Genomic DNA, 20,912 nt, shown 5'->3' on the forward strand with positions numbered 1-20,912 from the left:
GATGAGTTGACTGTTTCTTAGAACAACTTCTTCTTCTTCACCCTCTTCTTTCTCCTCCTCTTCTTTTCCTCTTCTTCTTCCTCTTCCTCTTTTTTTTTTTTTCTTTTGAGACAGAGCCTCACTCTGTCGCCCAGGTTGGAGTGCAGTGGCACGATCTCAGCTCACTCCAACCTTCGCCTTCCAGATTCAAGCAATTCTCGTACCTCAACCTCCTGAGTAGCTGAGACTACAGGAGTGCGCCACCATGCCTGGCTAATTTTTTTTATTTTTGGTAGACATAGGTTTTCAGCATGTTGGTCAGGCTAGTGTCAAACTCCTGACCTCAAATGATCTGTCTGCCTTGGCCTCCCAAAGTGTCTTGTCTTCTTTTTTTCTTTTTTTTAAGGAACAGGGTCTCACTCTCTTTCCCAGACTGGAGTGCAGTGGCAATGATCATAGCTCATTGCATCCTCGAACTCCTGGCCCCAAGGGATCCTCCCAGTTTGGCCTCACAAAGCACTGAGATTGCAGGCGTGAGACACCTCACCTGGCGTGTCTGAGAACGTCTTTAAAAAAGAAATCCCTTCTTTTCAATGACAGACTCTTGGGTTTTCTGTTACCCATATGTCTACTCAACTTGGTTGTCTCAGCTTTGTTGTTGTAATGCAAAAACAGCCATAGACAATACATGCATGAATTAGTGTAGTGCATTCCAATAAAATTTTGTTTTAAAAATAGGTGGTAGGACATAGTTTGTTTACCTCAAATCTTCCTAGCTGTTCGTCCTTATTGTTCTTCTGAAGCAGCTCTTCTTCCTTCCCTGTTAAATTTGTGTTCATAGATGGTCTCTAGCTACCTTTCATTTCATACTTCTTCAGTAGCCTCATTCGCATTCATTATTTTAACCATCTCAGGTGTTGGCATCAGGTTTGAGGCAGGTTTTGGCTTTGTCACTTACTGGCTATTTGACTGTGGGCAAGTCACTTAATATGTCTGAGTCCTGTAAAGTCAGGCTAATAATATCTGCTTGCAGTTGTAAGCATAAGATTATATATAAAGAGTTTAGCATTAAGATTGGCAAATAATACATGGACGACAAATGGTAACTCCTTGTTGTTTCTGTTACTGTCTTTACACGTTTACCCTCATATCTGCATCATGATCCCAGCAGTTTCTTGAGAGTTCTAGTTTTTACTATATATCTCTACTAGGCATTTTTATTTAACTCTTCTATAGTGTCAGTTAAGAAGCTTTCAGCTTCACGTAATAGAGTCATTTTATGTAACAAATTTGGAAGTGGCATTCTAGAGCTCAGCAATGATGTCAGGGCATTATCGTACGTCTCTTGGTCTTTCCCCTCATGGTTTCAAGATATTGCAGTAGCGTCCAGCAGTCTGTCCTCCCACATCTGTATACAAAACAATTTTATAAAGTAGTCACAAGACAGGGCTTCTGTTTGTGTATTTTTTCCTTTTTATTATAAAAATTATTGTTTTAAAAGTAATTAGGAAATAGAATCTGTAGGGATTGAACGTGTTAAGGTGGGGGAAAGTGTAGGATGATTGTCAAATTTTTGGCTTAAATGTCTAGATTCTAGATGGTTGGTAGTGCCACTAATGTAAGAAAAGAGGTATGTAAAAGAAGATTAAGAAGCAGATAAATTTCATTTTAGACTTGTTGAATAGAGGTACCTGTGGCAGATGGACTGCCTATGCAACTGCCACTCCTTCTCCTATAGAAGCTTTACTGAGGTACAATTCATATGCTGTAAGATTCACTTGCTAAAAGCATACACTTGAATGGTTTTTTAGTGTATTTACAGAGTTTTGCAACCATAACCACGATTGAATTTTAGAATATTTTCATCATCCCCAAAAGAAAACCCTGTACCCGTTAGCAGTCATTTCCTTCTCCTCCATGTACTAGCAACCATTATCTATTTTCTGTCTCTGAATTTGCCTATTCTAGTGAATTATTCTGTTCATCATGTTTTCCCCTTCTTCCTTTTTGAGTTCTTTTGTAGAAAGGACTGTAGGTCATGCCCAATTACTAGTTTGCTAACTGTGACTCGTCCCTTTCTTTCTGTCAGTCTAGTATCTGAAGTAATTAATTTATAGCAGATAGTAGCTTTGCTGATATTTGGGTGAATTAGTAAATTAACTCATTCACAACAGTGAGTTTTGATAGTGTTTGGGTAACCAGGATTAATAACCACTGGTCAAGAGTATTTATTCAGAGTTCCTTCATATGACTTTAGAAGGGTCTCTGCTTCGTTCCCCACTTACTTTTCAACCTTAACTATTTGTAATTCTCTAGCTCATATTTGATGTTCCAGCAACATTGAACCCACTTACAGTTCTTAAATGCTCTGTTTTCCCCCACTTCTTTGTCTTTGCTCATTAGATCTTCACTAATGAGCAGAATCCTCCCCCCAGGGGTTTCCAGTTGCCCAATTCCTGTTTATCTCTTTAGGCTCAGTCAGCAAATCAGAAATTTTAGCTTTCTACCCCTGGGGAACCCTCTTTACAGAGCCCTCTATTGTTCTTACCATATTATGTTATATAAGAGTGTCCATATATTTGATTTCTCTAGACCAGAGATCTCTGAACTTTTTATTGCTCACCTGTAAAAAATGTTTGAGCATATGACTGCGCAGTTTGTAAATTATGTACATGTATTAATGTAGTGACATGTTAAATATCTGCAAAGCTTTGAAGGCCGAGAAGGATGACTCACACCTGTAATCCCAGTACTTTGGGAGGCCAAGGCAGGTGGATCACTTGAGGCCAGGAGTTCGAGACCAGCTTGGGTAATGTAGTGAAACCCTGTATCTTTAAAAAGTATATATAGATATTATTAGTCAGGCATGATGGTGTGTGCCTGTAGTCCCAGCTACTTGGTAGGTTGAGGCAGGAGGATCACTTAAGCCCAGGAGTTTGAGGCTACAGTGAGCTATGGTTGCACCCTAGAGTGGTTGAAGTGCTAATGCTTTCATGCTGTCTCTAACTTTACAATCAGTGACAACTATGGGTTTCTTGGTGGTAGGAACTCAATACATGTTGATCTGAACTCTTTTCTCAGTGTCTTGCCTGTTCTTTATCCACCCCTCTCTGGGTGTTAGGTCTTCCTTTTCTTCGTATATCTTTATCATAGCACTTACCATGCTCTATATTACAATTATTGGTGTATACTTGTCTCCTTTCAATAGAGTATAAGTCTCTTGCTCATGGGTCCTCTTTTATTTATGATGCTCCTAGTAGTTTGCATGGTGCTTACCACATAATAGACAATTTGTAGAATGAATAAATTGATTCAAGTGGAAGTAATTGATACTAATCTGAGAATAATTAAGACAGTGATTCTTTTATAGTATTGAAAGATAGTAGGGCCACTTACTTTAAAACTGCTTATAGTTTAAAGCAGTGCATCTCAAATTGTTTGTGATGATGGACCAGTTTCTTTTAATTTCCAATCCATTGTGTACTTTTGTAAAATACAGTAAAATATTATATAGATTTTTGTATTGTAAATTTTATATTATAAATATATAAATTTTTGTATTGTATTTTGTATTGTAATATACAGTAAAATACAATAAAAATTAAATACTAGAAACGTGACATAAAGGAGACATACAGAATATAGGCCCTAATTTTTAATTATTAGATTCAAAAGAAATACAGTTAATCCCAACTTCTGTACTTATCTCATTGTAGATTGTTACCAAAGAGTCTATGGACCCTTGCTGGACCCAGGTTGACCATACTTTGAGACTCAGGGTATAAAGCACTTTATATCATTTAATTCTCCTGACTGTATGGAGTAGGTACTGTTTGTACCATTTATAGGAAATGAGGGGACAGAGACAAGTTAGGCACATTGTCCAAGGTCACACAGGTACTACATAAAACAGCCAGGATTCAGGTTGGGCTGGTGGCTCATCCCAGCACTTTGCAAGGCTGAGGCAGGTGGATCACCTGAGGTCAGGAGTCGAGACCAGCCTGGCCAACATGGTGAAACCCTGTCTCTACTAAAAATAAAAAAATCAGCCAGGTGTGGTGGCATGCACCTATAATCCCAGCTATTCAGGAGGCTAAGGCTGGAGAATCGCCTGAACCCAGGAGGCGGAGGTTGCGGTGAGCTGAGATTGCACCACTGCACTCCAGCCTGGGTAACACAGTGAGACTCCATCTCGATAAACAAACAAACAAACAAACAAACCAGGATTCAAACAAAGGTAGTCAGTCCAATCTGGCTCCAAAGTCCATATGCTAGTCTCTTTCTGATTTTGAAAGGATGAAATAAGGTAGCATTCTACTGTAAGAATGTTAAGAACAGACATGGATGAAGGCAAAAATAGTTACAAGTCAGAATGTAATTCATTTGCCTAGAAAAGAGAAGGGTAAGGAGTTACATCATGATTTTCATATAAAAGTAGAGTTATGGAGATGGTGACAAATTGTTGTTTTATCCTTTGAGTCAGCATCTGATTACATTTTACCTTAGTTAGTATTAAAGCCCCCAGTTTGTGAAACAAAAGAAGTGATGATATTTCTTTGAAATGTTTCTTTTTGCCCTGACTCAGTTTCACATACTGAGTGTAATTGTTCCTTAGGGGGATTGGTTCCCAGACCCATGAGTACCAAAATCCAAAGATGCTCAGTCCCTTGTATAAAACGGCATAACATTTGCCTATAACCTACCCACATTCTCCTCATACTTTAAATCATCTCTAGATTACTTAGACTGCCTAATACATTGTAAATGCTATGTAAATATTTGTTAGGCTGTATTGGTTTTTAAATTTGTATTACTTTTTATAGCTGTATTGTTATTTACTTATTTGAATATTTTTGACCCATGGTTGAATCTGTGGTTGTGGAACCCTGGAATACAGAGGGCCAACTGTACTTTGTTTCTTCTATTCTTCCTCTTAACTCTTTTCTTATTTGATAGTAACATCAACCAAATTGTTGTGATTACATTCATATGAAAATGTAGAAATAACCTTTCTTTCTCCAGATATCAGTATTTTAAGAACAAAATGTAAGTAATGATTACATATTATGATGTTAATGGAGTAGAGACCATATTGCTGTCTTAATTGTTTTATATCATAAAATTCATGATTGAATGAAATTGAAAACTTAGACTATTTCAATTGTAACAACAGTTGAAATTTTTAATAAATTTTAAAAAATCTTCTTCCTATAGAAATCTGGTTAAGAAGTACTGCCCCAAACGTTCATCCAAAGATGAAGAGCCACGGTAAATTACATACCTGTTCATTAATGCATATTAAAAAATTTAAAAATACTTATATTTTTATTATTTAGTAAGATAAATATATTCTTAGCTTTTTATAAAGATTTTATAAAGTTTAATTTAAAAATTAATGTTTATGAAAGAGGGAACTACTGTTAATGTTTTATGAGGATAAATACTGCGGTGGGCTTGATCAGTGGTTTTCTAGAATAGTCAAATACAGATTTTCAATTAAAATGTAGACTAGGACTCCACTTGAATGATTTAGTCTGCAGAAGAAAAGAATATTTTCCACACTTTGTTACATAGTTGTTGGCTTCTTAGATTCTTGCTTTTACTTTTATAGGTAGTAAAACAATTTGACTAATTGGTATACAGGGATGTTAGAAAGCACTGAGAGTTTTTGCGTTAGAAATAAATAAAAAGGTTAGAAATCACTTATGAGTTTTTTGGTGGTCTTAAAGAGGAATATGTGGATGATTGGTTAGATGCAGAAACAAGAAGAGACTAGACTTACGAACAAACAACTCTGTATATAATTGTCAGTTGTTAGGATTCTCAGGTTTAGTGTTAATGGAGTCCTATCTGAGCTGTTAATCTTCAGCTGTAAGAGAGTGTTCCGCAGTATGTTCAAAGTAGATATATACATTAATACAGTGATTCTCTTTGTTTCTCTCCTTCCCTCACACACGTTTTTACCCTTATTTTTGACCCTTCTATCCCCTTTGGTGTCAATATAATGGCACTTCACTTCCATTCAGGATATGGGCAGGCATACAGGCAGCTGTGTCCAGAGCTGATAGCAAAATTGTTCTGTAGATCAGCCATCGAGATGCATTTGGCAAGCACATCATCTCTGCAACAGGTTCAGCTGCCAAGCCTAGGAATCCAACCAAGTTCATTCCCAAGCTCAGGCCAGTCAGTTGGCAACTTAAGAGATTCCAGTATGCCAAAAGAGCCTGCAGGTAGTATTCTTATTATTTTTTGACCCCCAATATCCCTTTACTAATAAATGAAAGACTACTTGAAGATATACAGACGTGTGCAACTTGAGCGTCATGCAGGATTTTTTCCATATGAAGTTAATTTAGAACTAGTAGCTGAGATTTAGGTTGAATATGCTAAAATTTGTGAAATGTTAGATTCAGTCCATACCTCACCAACATTTGTAATGAAAATAAAATTAAGTCTCACCATTTTGAAATGTTTTTGCCAGGTTTACCTCGTGTGTAGCCTTTTTTAATATCCTTAATGAGTTAAATGACTATGCAGGACAGCGAGAAGTTGTAGCAGAAGAAATGGCGCACAGAGTATATGGTGAATTAATGAGATATGCTCATGATCTGAAAACTGAAAGAAAAATGGTAATTCTTACAATTTTCATCCAATTGCAGTAGTATATGAAATAGTTGCACAGAAATACTTTTTTTTAAAAAGGTGTGTTCAGCATAAACTGGTTTTCTATTTCACTACATTTCTTATAGCTAAAAATTATCACAAAATACTCTTGCTAATTTATGATTCTTTTGGATTTAAGTTTGGCAAACTACAGCCTATGGGCCAAACCCAACCTAGTGCTTGGTTTTGTTTGCTAGTTGCCATAGGCTAAGAATGATTTTTATATTTTTAGATGGTTGAAAAAAGAATAATATTTCATGACATTGACAATTATATGAAATTTTAGTGTCCATACATAACATTTTATTGGAACAGACCCACATTCATTGACTTTTATATTGCCTGTGGCTGCTTTTGCATTATATTAGCAGAGTTGAGTGTCACAGAGACAGTGTGGCTTTAAAAGCCTACAGTATTTATCTGACCTTTTATAAAAAATGTTTGTCATCCACAATTCAAGACAATCATTATTTTTCTGAAAATTGTGCTTGTTTTCAAGGTTATATTTAAAGTATTAAGACAATATCCTATAAAATACATTTTTAGGAAGTTTTGCTTTCTTCCTAAGTCTTGATAAAGTTATAATTAGTACCTTGAAAAAAAAAATAAAGTGAAAAGCCTTTTGGGGACTTTAGACTTTAGTGTTTAAATGTAATTATTTTTATTTGTTTTGTTTTATTTTGTTTTTTTGGCCATGGTTATAATCTTCAGCATCTGCAAGAAGGACGAAAAGCTCAACAATATCTTGACATGTGCTGGAAACAGATGGATAATGTGAGTTATGATGTTTTCATGGTTAACATAAAATCTTGTAGACTAGATTAGCCCTAAATTCTTTTATGCTTCATATCTATTTGACTTTAATGTTTCTCAGTGTATTATTAATAATTTGACATTGGTATTATTGCATAATAGTCAATATAGTGTAAATAGAGGATGTGAGATCATTTTGTCATTTTTCTTGACCTTTGTAACTCTATACTTAAGAACTCTATAATCTTCAATCATTGTGAACATTTAAGGAGATTTCTTTCTTTTTTTTTTTTACTTTAAAGTAGTTACTATAAAGTATTAATAGAGGATAGAAGTAAGAGGGCAAGGGTGATATGTCTTAGAAGACCATTTGACTGAGGACTGAGAATAATCAAGGTTCTTTTTTTACCTTTAACTTAGCACTTGATTTCTCTTGACTTCATTTTTTAGCATGTGAAAAATGAAGAGAGTGAACGAGATAATATGAAATGTTTCTTCCAGTTCAGTCATTGTATAATTTTATAAATGCTCCTGATATTGGCCTGCTAATAGAGACCATCCCAATGCAGGAAATAAAGTACTTTGTAGGGCAAAATTGTAAAGGCATAATAATTATTTACTTAAAAATTTCCCCAAGGCACTTCCTCATGTAGTTTTTCTTAAATGCTCTAGTACATGAATAATTTGAAAAACAAGATGTTCACATGGAACACTGCAGTTGCCTTTACATAAAATGCTCTATAATCTGTGTCATGGGATTAGAGTAAAAAAAAAAAAAAAGCTCTATTAAATGATATTCTGTAGTATAAGATATTCTTTTTGAACCCTCAAGTTATTGAACAGTTTACTCTTTACTAGCATGTTTCTCTGGTTGGCACTGCGTATTCCTTGAAAATTATGCCGAAGAGAGTTTTTCCATGTTAATCAGTTTAGCCTGTGCTTGTTAGAAAAAGTAGTTTGAGATTAAAAATCTCATGCATATACTTCCATTGCTTTCAGCCTGTTTTCTTTCCCTTTTAAAAATGCATATTCAAAACTTTGATTACATTTCTACTATGTAACTATCATTGATGTAATATTCTAATCACCAGTGCTGATTGAGAGTTCTTAGGTATATTAATAATCTGTTTTTATTTTCATTTCGATTTTCTAATTGGTTTCAGCAAGACTTTACAAAGTATTTATGTTGATTAAGTTTTAAATTGCCTTTACTATCATCCTTAGTATCTACCACCTAATGAGTGTGTGTGTGTTTTCATTTGCACAAAATAACATACTCCTACATTCATGAGTCGTTGGTTCCTTTAAAAATTGGTGTTGGCACAGATTATTCTTAATAGGTACCAACTTGCCTTTAGAACAATTGACAGTTGTTAAGTGAAAGTTTTAGAGGTCGTAAGAAAGAAGCATCAAAAATGTAGGAGAGATTTCTTTAAGGCATTAACAATACTATAAAAAAAGGTGAGTTCAGCTCTACTTGTGTTTATTGAAAAGTATCCTTGACATGTACTCTGGAGGTACAAAAGTAAGTATGACATGGTTCTTGTTTTTGTAGCACCTGCAGTCTAGTGAGGCAAACTAACCAATATAATTTCTGTTTAATATGTAGAAACAAATGTAGGATCATATTTCCTAGTTCCATGTCTTCCTGTTTAGTCAAGAAAATGAAACTGTAGAATTCCTAACACATTTGAAATAATTGTGAGGCAATGTAAAGAACTGGTAGACAGGTTGAATTAGTGACAGAGTATTAAAAATTGAGGAAAAAAATTAAAAGACAGTTATTAACCTTGGGATAAATAAAGTAGGCAGTACTGGCATTTAAGGTCAGGACAGAAGAGCCTGTAAAGGAGGTCTTAAAGGAATGGTCAGAGATTAAGAAGACAGAAGCATCAGAGGTGCCAGGTCCATCAGTTAGGAGGCTCCAAGTAACAGAGCATGCAATTTTATAAGAGCACAGCTCAGAAATGGAGCAGTTCCATAGTTAGTCAGTAGCCCAAGGATGTCACCAGGCTCCGTCTCCTTTTCATCTGTCTATGTTGCCATCTTGACCAGGTGCTCTCTTCCTCAGCCATGTCTCCTTAAGGTCAACAGTAGGCTTAAACAGCTAAACACCATATCCTCATTCAGTTTCATCCGGAGGTGGGAAATCACTTCCAACTATCCCTTTTTATCAGGGAAGGAAAACTTTCCCAGAAAGTCCCCAGCAAATTTCCTCTGGGTGCCTTTGACAGAATTAGATTACTTACCTCTGCCCTGGCTGTGGGGAGTCTAGGACAGCAAGTATTAACTGTTTTCTGCCTCTGTATTGGAGGGCAGGCTCTGCTAAGCAAGAGTAGGGGAGTAGAAGTGACTGTTCTTCATCTGCCACACCAAGGATGAAGGGAAAAAAAATCTTTTCTGGAGTATATTTCTATATCGTGTAACGTTATATTATCTTTCAGGGAAGGAACATTTTTAATATTATTGTACTGCTAGTTCTTTTGCTTTTGCAAGGAATTATTAGGTATGTGTTTTTCCACAAATAAGATACCAAATATAAAAATACTTTTGTATATAAGTAGCCTCAGTTTGCACCAAAATTAGTAGCCTGTAGTTGCTTGATTGGAAAATACTGTTCTGAACTCAGTTTCAGAGAATGAAGTGTGGTAACTTAATTTTCATAGCAAAGTGACTTTATGTATGAGTATTTGTATATTTCAGGGGCTTCGAGTAAATTACAAGTATCTCATTTGGTGTCTTATACTAATCAAAATACCTGTATAGAATAAAGCCTACATTTAAATAAATTTGTAAAAAATTCTGGAGCGCATTTATTTGATGTAAGTTATAGGCCTATCTGGTTATAACTATATTACAAACTGAACTAAGAAATCTTTTGACTACAAATGGCTCCATATAACAGCTATTGTATTTTAAAATTGTATTTTAAACTCTTAGTTACTTGAAAGAAAGGGAAATTGCTAGCTACTAGGGAACCATGGGTAAACAAATCCAGAGCAATAGGTGTCTGAGCTGATACAGTGGCATTTGGAAAAATGGGGACAGGGTGTTTGAGGTATAATGGTTTCCTGGACCTGGTACTTGCTAAGGGCTTGGATTTCCAGGTTATAACTTGTTTGATAAAGGAGGTTAGATAAATACAAAATATTGAGATCCCCTGCTTGCTTCTTCTGAGGAATTCTCAGAGCACAGGTTGCAAGGTATGAATTTTCCAGGCAAGAAATTGGAAGTCTTTCAGGGTAATCTAATCAGTTAGGGAGAAAAAGTTTATAAGAACTGATGCCAGATTTTTCCAAGGAAACAAACTACCTGGCCATGTCACCCTGGAGGAAAATATCATGATCCATAAAGCCCCATCTGTGGAGCTTTCAACAGCTTTTTAAATAAGAGCAGATATCCAAGGATCCCCAGATATTTAAAGAAGACATCTAATGTGCACATCAGAGACCAGAACTAATATGCAGGAAAGAAGTCAATGTGACTGTGAAAGGAAATGAAAATTAAAATGCAAAAACAAACAAGGAAAAGACCTGCAGCTGTTAGCTAATATTCTCAAAGGGAATAGAGAAAATTTTACATCCATGAAATAAGAATAAGGTATTATTTTAAAAGAAACATATAAAGAACAAAAAATAACTTTATGATAGTAGGAAAAAAAAGCCCACTAGAAAAAAATGAAAGATAAAGTTTAATAAATACCCCAGTAGAGCAAAATGACAGACATTGAAAATATAGAAAATTAGAAGACTCATCCAGTAGGTTCATTTCCAAAATAATAAACATACTAGAAAAGAGAAAACATAGAAGAGGACAAAAATAACTCAAGAAAGTTTTCCCAGAACTGAAAGACATGAATTTCCAGATGGAAAGGATATTCCAGGTGCTTGGCACAGTGGGTCCACATCTCTTGAAATTTCAGAACACTTTGGAGAGAGAGAAGATTCTACCACCCTCTAGGGAGAAAAAACCCCAAACAAATAAACATGGTTTATACAATGGATCAGGAATCAGAATGGAATAGACAGGATAGTCACACAGGAAGCCAGAAGAATAGTGGAGCAATACTTCTTAAGTTTTTGAAGGAAAATGATTTCCAACTTAGAGTTCTAAATCCAGCCAAATTTTGTTGATTAAAAATGATGGTAAAGGCATTTTTAGCCATGGAGATTCAGTTATCTCCTGCAGACCTTTTAGGAGGCTGCTACTGAATGTGTTATAGCAAAATGAGAAAGTGAATCAAGAAAGGAAAAAGCATAAAACTAGGAAATAGGAGATCCAAACAAAGATAGAGGTGAAATGAATCCACAGGTTGATGGGGGAGAGAAATGCTAAGGTAACAAGTATGCATTAGGCCTAGTTAATGAGTTCAAATTTCAGCAAGTTTAGAAGCCTTTGGGAGAGATTTATCAAGAAAATAAAATCAATAGAATTCCTAATGTGTTAGAATTAACTGCGGACAGATTTAAAGAACTGGAAAAAACCGGTGTTGAATTAGAGATAAGTGCATTGGAAACTAAGCAAATTGAAAAAATGAAGACATGTATTAACTCCAGAATTCCAAAAAATTATGTAGGAAAGGAAATATAATATGACATACATTTTATATGGCTCAATTGTGAATAGCTTTTACAAAGTCATAATAATTTGAATGAAATAAAATTTAAAAAGATTTGGGGTCTGGGCTGATGGTCTTCGTGAGACACCTGGAAAAAAACAGTATAAAACCACTTTGGAGGGACACTCCATATCCCAAGGTACATTGGGTCTCACCAAAAAAATATAAAAACAAATGCCAAAACAAACCAACTGAACCAAAAACACCAAACCAAAAAAGTCCTCCTGAAGATGAGGACTTATATTTTTTATCATAAAAAGTATAAAACACACATTTTTTGAATGAGATGCATAGTAAATATTAACTCAGTCATGCCTATGTTTTTTTTCTTCATAGTCTGTAATGTCTGATATTTAAGGAATGTAGATTGGTTGTAATAGTGAAAGTTATTTTCTAATTTAGAAAGGACAAATTTTACTTAGTGTGCAGTTCATTTCCACACAATACACATTGGCACATTTTAAAGTTATTTCTTTTTTCTCTCTTTTTTAAATTATTATACTTTAAGTTCTGGGATACATGTGCAGAACATGCAGGTTTGTTACATAGGTATACATGTTCCATGGTGGTTTGCTGCACCCATCAACCCATCCTCTGTGTTAGTTTTTTCTCCTAATGCTATCTAAAGTTATTTCTTAAATGAAGTTAGCCTAATTTTATTTTCTCAGTGTGATATTTTAATCTTTTTTAACAGAGTAAAAAGAAGTTTGAAAGAGAATGTAGAGAGGCAGAAAAGGCACAACAGAGTTATGAAAGATTGGATAATGATACTAATGCAACCAAGGCAGATGTTGAAAAGGTAAGAAGTACTCCGACTTTAATGTCAACATATTATTATTTGCGTAAGGAAAGTAGTCACGACATTTGCATCAGTACAGTATTAGAATTTACTCAAGAGATACACTGTATCTAAGTCTAAAATATACAAATATTTGCCAACTTTAAATTGTACGTATTGGTCTGAGAAAGCAATATGTGTTAGTTTATTACAATATCTTAGCTGCATTCAAATTTAGAGGAAAGATGTAGTTGCTACTGGAATTGAGTTTTTGTCCTATTCCAAGATAGGTTAGAAAGCTAAGATGTGTTGATGGGGTAATAACTAATTAGTTAGAGAATAACTGTTGTAATTTGACTTTGTGCAAGAGATCAAGAGGAACAGAACTATATTCCTTAAACAAGCATTCCTTAAAGTATCTGTGGTTCTACACATAGGTGGAAACACTGTTGAATGTTGCATTATTCAAAAATCATATTATTTAGTTTCACTGTGATTTAAGTTCCATATTTTAGTTGGATATAGGTGGATCATAAAGAAATGTTTTACTGTTAACTTTTTTAACAATATGAAAATATTCCTAAAGCTACCTGTTTTTCTCTTCTGATTAAAAGCACACTATTTCAAACTATGAGATTTTCATCTGTTTATTTTTTTATCTGGATTTGGTAAGGAGAGTCTATATTAGAGTGGCTTATTGCTATCAAAGAATACTATTGTAATGAGGGAGGGAAGAATATTGTAATAAGGAGACCTCTCTGACAATAAGATCTGCAAGTGTCTCCTTATATTTTAAATGGTATTAATAGTTCAAAAGAGTCATGCCACTTCATTATTCTTTTGATGTCAGGTGTTGGCTTCTCCATTGATAAAATCTAGTTTTAGTATAATTTTCAGAAAAGTGAATTGTTGTGATTTTGTTGTTGTTCTTGGTAATAATTTCGACCAATTTGCCCTTAGGCCAAACAGCAGTTGAATCTGCGCACACATATGGCTGATGAAAATAAAAATGAATATGCTGCACAATTACAAAACTTTAATGGAGAACAACACAAACATTTTTATGTAGTGATTCCTCAGATTTACAAGGTAAATCTTAGATATGAAGTTAATCTAGTTTTAGAGTTGGAAGAGCTGGTGTTTAAATATAAAACTTGTAAATCTTAGACATCAGAATCTTTCTAGATTCACTAGTCATCAAGGTTAGGGGTGAGAGATTCCTTTATGATTATAGATTTGAAAACAAGTTTTTTCTAACTTTTAAGTCACACATTTTCCTACATATCTACTATTAGTGTTATAAACAGTTTACTTAAACAATGACATTTGTAAGAAACATGTAAATACTGTATCATTAAGTATTTTGACATGACAAAGAAGAATTAATTGCATTTGTGTATTGTAATCTGTTCACCTAGAATTGAGATGTAGCTTTTTTATACCAAACCAGAGTCATTGGCATCAGTCCAGATGGCAGAAATAAATCTTACAAAATGTATTTGCTAGCGTGGGTTTTGCCTGCTTGTCATGCTGACTCTGTTAGATGATAAATGTAATTCAGACTTTGAGCTTGCTTATAAATCCTGTCTGTCATCACTTGATGATAACAGTTGCAAAACAGCCTCAGGTAAAAAAGACCTCAGAATTTTCATGAGGATTAAATTATTTAATTGCCTTTTCTAGAAAGAAGAGAAATTACAGAAAAGGGATTTAGTAAAACAGTGTTGATGAGGTAGTATCTCAAAGAGCAGAGCTTACATGGGAAGAATGTCAGCCCAGGTATACTTTTTCCTCTTTATAAGGCGAGTTGGAAATACAAAGGAAGCACAGTGAGAGTTGGTGAACTGGAGTGGGAACCAGAATTCTGGTCACTGAATCCAGAGGACCAAGCCTGCCAGTCTTCACTGTGGTGCTTTTCTAGGCTTAATAGTTAAGTCTCCATATTCTGGGGAAACTATAACTCGGAGATAAACTACCTTTTGTGTTTTGGGCCTGATACTTACATTTGGACCTTTCTATGGAGCAATTCTTCTGTGAAAATACAGGTCTCAAAGTCCTAGGCTGTGGGAGTTTGGGGACACAAGCAGTGTAACTGCTTTCAACGAACAGAAAGGTCAGTGCTGGCAAATAGGATATGTAAAAAAAAAAAGCCTTTAAGTTGTTGGACTTCATGTGTTCCAACATATTTCCTAGTGGCATGTGCCAGTGAATTTTCAGTTGTGAGGATTCTTTATGTGCCACTTTGAGCTTGTGACTTCCTGTTTTTCCTCATGTATTCCCAGCTCTGAGCCGTATACTGCAGTAGGTCTGGGTACCTGTTGATAAACAATGAGTATGGACTGTTGGTCCAGCCAGGTCTTACCAAAGTATCCTGAATAAACTTGAGGTTAGAAGTCTCAGACTTGGCTGGGGGCAGTGGCTCACACCTATAATCCCAGCAGGCGGATCACGAGGTCAAGAGATGGAGACCATCCTGGCCAACATGGTGAAACCCCGTCTCTACTAAAAAATACAAAAATTAGCTGGGCATGGTGGCACATGCCTATAGTCCCAGCTACTCGAGAGGCTGAGGCAGGAGAATTGCTTGAACCCAGGAGGTGGAGGTTGCAGTGAGCCAAGATCACGCCACCGCACTCCATCCAGTCAAAAGACAAAGCAAGACTCTGCCTCAAAAAAAAAAAAAAAAAAAAAAAAAAGTCTCAGACTTGTATATGTTATGGGCCAATTGCCAAAAAAAAAAAAAAATTAAAAAATAAAAAAGTTTTTAAAAAAGCACCAGAATTTTGTCATCAAATGAAATGTTTCCTGGAAGCATAAACAAGAAATACTCTAATTGAAGAGTAAAAGGTGGCAGTAGTATGGGGCAGGGAGCTGATAGCCAGTAAGGGATCCTTTTAGAAGGCTGGAATCCCAGTGTCATCTGGTTCTAGGAAAACAATATTAAGAGCCTTACTATTTTTTTTTTAAATTTATTTTGCTGTTTACCACACCTCAGGTTTTAAGTATTATGAGTCAGTAACACTTGTTAAAAGGTATTAACAACAACAGCGTAACTATGAGGGTAGAAATCTTTATTTTTTGGTGGGGGATCACTAATTGATCTCCTTTAGAATGATTGAAAAATTCAGTTTTCTCTTTTTAAAAAAATTCTTGATTATTAGCAACTACAAGAAATGGACGAACGAAGGACTATTAAACTCAGTGAGTGTTACAGAGGATTTGCTGACTCAGAACGCAAAGTTATTCCTATCATTTCAAAATGTTTGGAAGGAATGATTCTTGCAGCAAAATCTGTTGATGAAAGACGAGTAAGTGCTACATAATTATCTTTGAATGCATCTGTTTGGTTTAGGTGTGCAGTTTAAGTTAGTGAAATGAGTTGAGAAAGGGATAAAGTAATCTGATGTGTGATTCTAAATTATATTCTGTAGCATAATGTCTTGCAATAGATTCCTTTGAGTTCTAAGTTCATTCTAAATGCAAAAGTTCTAATTCTTTCTTTTAAAAAAAAAGATTTCTAACTCCCTTCTCCCACTAAGTTTTCAGTTCTTATCAAAGAGTCTAACCTAGGAACTGTGTGTTACAAATTGTGTTATACTATTTGTTTAGTGAAAATTTAGAGAAGGTTGTGGTCAGAGTTGCCTTTAGCACTTGAGCTGGATCAAGAAACGTGGGTAGCATATGGAGTGATGACCCATGAGGAGGAGGAAGGAGGCATTATGTGCAGATGAAACAGCATAGGCCGCCTCCCCTTGGGGAAATATAGGTAATCACATTGTATCTTGATTAAGGACTAGTGATCTTTTATCTCAGTAAATGTTGATTGAGTGATCAAAAAGCATGGTTGGCAGAAACTGAGGAAAAGCAGTGACAAGAGAAGAGAACTGGTGTTTGAGGGTATCAGATATGTGCCACATATTTTAGTCTTAATGAACCTATGAAGTAGATATTATATTAGTGAGGATCCTTTCTGTAACAGCTAATAGAATTCTTAAATTTAGAAAAGAGGGTTTTTGGCTTCTTTAATTGGAAATTCCAAAGTGCATATATTATTTGAGCATGGCTGGATACAGGTTTATACAATATCATTAGAGCCCTTTTCTCTCTAATTACCCTAAGCAAATGATTGCTGAGGGTAGCATTACTGACAAAAGTAAGCTATGACTTTTAAGGATGACTTTTGACTAAAGGGCAAAATGTACAGTTAACAGAAATCGGCAACAGAAGAGGAGAGGTTGTTGTTAGGGATGGGAAGGAGTTTGTAGAGATACTCTGAAAATAATGAGTTTAAGATGTCAGTAAAGCATTCAGGTAGAGGTATATATATCTAAAAACAATACTTATGTGAGTTTAAAAATTTTAAGTACATGGTATTAGACTTTACTTTCAAACGTTTTTTGTACTCAGTAGTGTTTATGAGATCTTTCCCCTGTTGCTCTATTAACATTCCACAGTATGTATTCAATGTATTTGTCTTTTCCCATGTTGAATTAGTTAGAAAGCTTTTCCTACTCATCTTTTACTCTCTTTTACAGTTAGATGTTCTTTCCTCACTTCAAAGATTAGCTTCTTTGTTGGCATCTGTCTCTTAAAGCAAAAAGCCTTTTTGCTTTGAAACTTCTCAACGTTTCTACTTGATGATAGCCTCTTTCTGTATTCTTTTTGTCAGGTCTTTTTCAGCTAAGTAGTCTTCAGATGAATTTCAGGTCATTAAAGCTACCAAGTAAAAACATTTTATGAATATTATAAATTAGTTAAGTGGTAATTTGCAAGTATATTGGGATTAAAATATTTTGGGTTTGTTACACATTCATGGGAATAAATTATTTACTTTAATGATTACTGTGGAATTATTTATTTAAACATATTTGTTGTTTTCTTCTACTGAATAAAGGTATGAAAGCTAATGTAGAATTATGAGCAAGTGAAACAGTTTTAAAACTTAGTTTCTTTTGTATAGGACTCTCAAATGGTGGTAGACTCCTTCAAATCTGGTTTTGAACCTCCAGGAGACTTTCCATTTGAAGATTACAGTCAACATATATATAGAACCATTTCTGATGGGACTATCAGTGCATCCAAACAGGAGAGTGGGAAGATGGATGCCAAAACCACAGTAGGAAAGGCCAAGGGCAAATTGTGGCTCTTTGGAAAGAAACCAAAGGTAAAAGTCATAAAATTCTTATATGCTAATCAGTTTAAGTGTACCAACTAAAACAGTGTGGGTATTGAATGGAAAATGATTTACCATTAATGGAGAATAAATATTTGAATGATTCAGTTAACCTTTCACTTATATTAGAAATACCTTAATAGTAACAGTTATTTATGGATTTAACATTTGATTACCACTTAATAATGGGTAAGAGTATTAACAAAGTTGTTAATATCTAGTTAAATTATATGCTTTTGAAGTTTCATTTGTATGTAGTTTCCATCAGAATTTTTAAGGAAACATGATCTAACTAAAATACCACTAAAATTGCAATTCTCAAATGGAATGAATGATTGACCACAGCCATAACACATGTCAAATTAGATTTGACAGATCATACTACTAAAATTATTTTTATCATCCATATGAGTTTTTAATGGGAAGAGTTCAGTCTTCTTGGTTAATTGAAGTTTAAAACAATTTCTAGTTTGGTAAGAGAATCTCACTCTTGACTTCTTGTTAGAACCCGCCTTCTGATGTGCTCTTTATTTTAGATAGATCTAGGTCAGCATGTGAGCAAATGAAATAGATGGGTGCTTTGTCTTTCTTATCAATTAAATGGTTGTACTAGTGTCTTATTAGTGAGGAGAATAGAGAAATACTTTTAATCTGATGCACTATATTTATTAAAGTCTACTTGATTAATTCATTTTTTGATCATGGCATATGAGTGTAGCTAAAATTAAAATTTAACTCATTATAATATACCTGTATCTTTAAAAGCACAATTATAATTAACTCATGCTTTATTTATGCTTTTAATAATATTGTCCAGTCAAGAAGTTGAGAGGTAAAACCTGTTTTAGTCAGATCAAGGTAGCTAGAAGAGCTTAGATATAGAAGGAATACTGGAATTAAAAAGGTGAAATAAGGATGAAATAGAAACAGCCTGAGAGGAAAGCCATTAATGTAATGAAAAGTTGTTTGCCTATTTTTGATAATAATCAGTTATAGTTTTAATATTTTATGTGTGACATTACCTGTTTAGATAACTTTAGGTGTAGCTGCCAGCTTTATTTCTTGACAAGTACCATGGTAGTGCTAATATTCTAGAAATTAGAAGAGAATTTTAAAATCTAGGCCATATTGCTTTCTTTGACAATATAATGTGTGTACTCTGTATTTCTAATTTGTCCAGTGTAAAAAGTAATCAAGTGAAATGGTACATTTTAAAAAGTAAATTTGATTTTTTTAAATGATAGTTTTGGGCAAAACTATGTTTACTTTCTCATAATATTTTTACAGAAAACTTTATTTGAGATTTATTTTGTGAAAAGTATGTTGCCAAAAATAGAATTTTCATTTAGGAAAAAACTATGCACATTTGGCTTATTGATTCCTTTCTTTATTTCCATATTAGCCACAGTCCCCACCCTTAACCCCTACTAGTTTATTCACATCCAGTACTCCTAATGGGTCCCAGTTTCTCACATTCTCCATTGAGCCCGTGCATTATTGTATGAATGAAATAAAAACAGGGAAGCCCAGAATTCCTTCTTTCAGAAGCCTCAAAAGAGGGGTAAGTTTAATAATGGGTTAAAATGCATGATGGCCTATTGTGTGTGTAGTGTGGCTTTTAATACTCTCCACCCTCATTATAAGGCTCTCTCCTATAAATACACAGTTTAAAAACACCACAGAATTAAGAATAGCTGCCCTCAAGTTAAAAACAACTCCTCTTTATAACATTTGAAATGCTCAACCATAAAAGAATGGTATTATAAAGAGGGTGCTGGGTACAATCATATTTTAGCTATTTTTTTGTTTATGTGAAATCATATGTTCACCATTGTCTTGTAATGTATTTACATTTTTAAGACTTTCAGTAATTTGTCACTGGAGTTACTCTTGTAATAATTTGTCACCAATGCTGACTTCACCTGCCAATTTTATAAAGTATTATTTTGTCGACGATAAAATGTCAAACTCAATTTTAATTGCCCTGCTTATTTTCAGATGTATAAAACACAGTTTCCAATAGTTAAAAAAATTAAAGATAGGCATTTTAAATATCAAGATTGTTGTAGATCAAATTGAGATAATATATTAGAAGGTAGATTGTAAATTGTAAAGCCTACAAAAATACTAGATATCACTGAGTAATGTTTACTAAAGTGTTGTTTAGCAACAACTGTTATACTACTAATAAATACATTAGTGTTACTTTACTGTGTTAGTGAGGTAATTTTTCTTGTTTATGTTTGATTTTAAGGGTGTGCTTTTAATATTAATAGCCTGTAATTTAGACTCATTTATAAGATTTGTTTGAGCATTTGTTGGAAGATTTGAAAAACATAGGTTTGTTAACCCATAGATGAGAAATCAGTCTGTCAGTGCCATAAGAAGCCTAACAACAATAATCTAAAGTTAGGTTGTTTCATTCTTCCTTCTTAGACCCTTCCTTCCCTTCCTTTTTCCTCTCTTCTTTCTCCTTTCTCCTCCTTCCCTTCTATTTTTCTTTCTTTCTGTCTTCAGATTGCATTTTGGCCTCCTGTAGAACAAGACATATTAGTTTAGGGACAAGATTATATCTATGTTGCCTTAAAACATTATGACAAACTTAACTAATGTAACTAATGCAGCAGAAATGTCCAAGTGTGTTATGTCTTTTTTTGGGATTCTTTTTTCCTCCAATGACATGAACTTCTTTGCATCTATTTTACCTAATTCTATGTGTGGATGGTAGGTAATTGATGACATTTTGAAAAGTCCCCGTGGATGAGTCTGTATTATAACTACAGGCATGCCTATAATCACTTCCAAAAGCTCTGAAGACTTGTTTGAAAGACTTTGAGAAATCATATTTGGGATTTCTATTGCCTCAGTTATGAGGCTAGAACTCATTTCTATGTTGCTTCCCTATGGCAGTTTATTTACTACTTATTTTTAATTTTAATTTTTTTTAT

The 20,912-nt window shown here is 34.4% G+C and overlaps 1 protein-coding gene across 3 annotated transcripts in view; it reads left to right on the top strand.

The window, feature by feature from the left end:
• FNBP1L (formin binding protein 1 like) overlaps positions 1 to 20,912 on the top strand; it is a 106,466-nt gene that overhangs the window by 68,737 nt on the left and 16,817 nt on the right. For 2 of the 3 annotated variants that reach the window (XM_025403302.1, XM_025403312.1), the window contains exons 3-9: positions 5,194 to 5,247; positions 6,461 to 6,608; positions 7,354 to 7,416; positions 12,708 to 12,812; positions 13,752 to 13,880; positions 15,953 to 16,099; positions 17,752 to 17,955. In XM_025403302.1, coding sequence (XP_025259087.1) covers positions 5,194 to 5,247; positions 6,461 to 6,608; positions 7,354 to 7,416; positions 12,708 to 12,812; positions 13,752 to 13,880; positions 15,953 to 16,099; positions 17,752 to 17,955 — 850 coding nt within the window. Of the gene's footprint in view, positions 1 to 5,193; positions 5,248 to 6,460; positions 6,609 to 7,353; positions 7,417 to 12,707; positions 12,813 to 13,751; positions 13,881 to 15,952; positions 16,100 to 17,751; positions 17,956 to 19,366; positions 19,526 to 20,912 lie in introns of all 3 variants that reach the window. The other variant, XM_025403295.1, reaches the window with a different exon arrangement.

Source organism: Theropithecus gelada, chromosome 1 (assembly GCF_003255815.1).
Source record: "Theropithecus gelada isolate Dixy chromosome 1, Tgel_1.0, whole genome shotgun sequence".
Classification (NCBI taxonomy): Eukaryota; Metazoa; Chordata; class Mammalia; order Primates; family Cercopithecidae; genus Theropithecus; species Theropithecus gelada.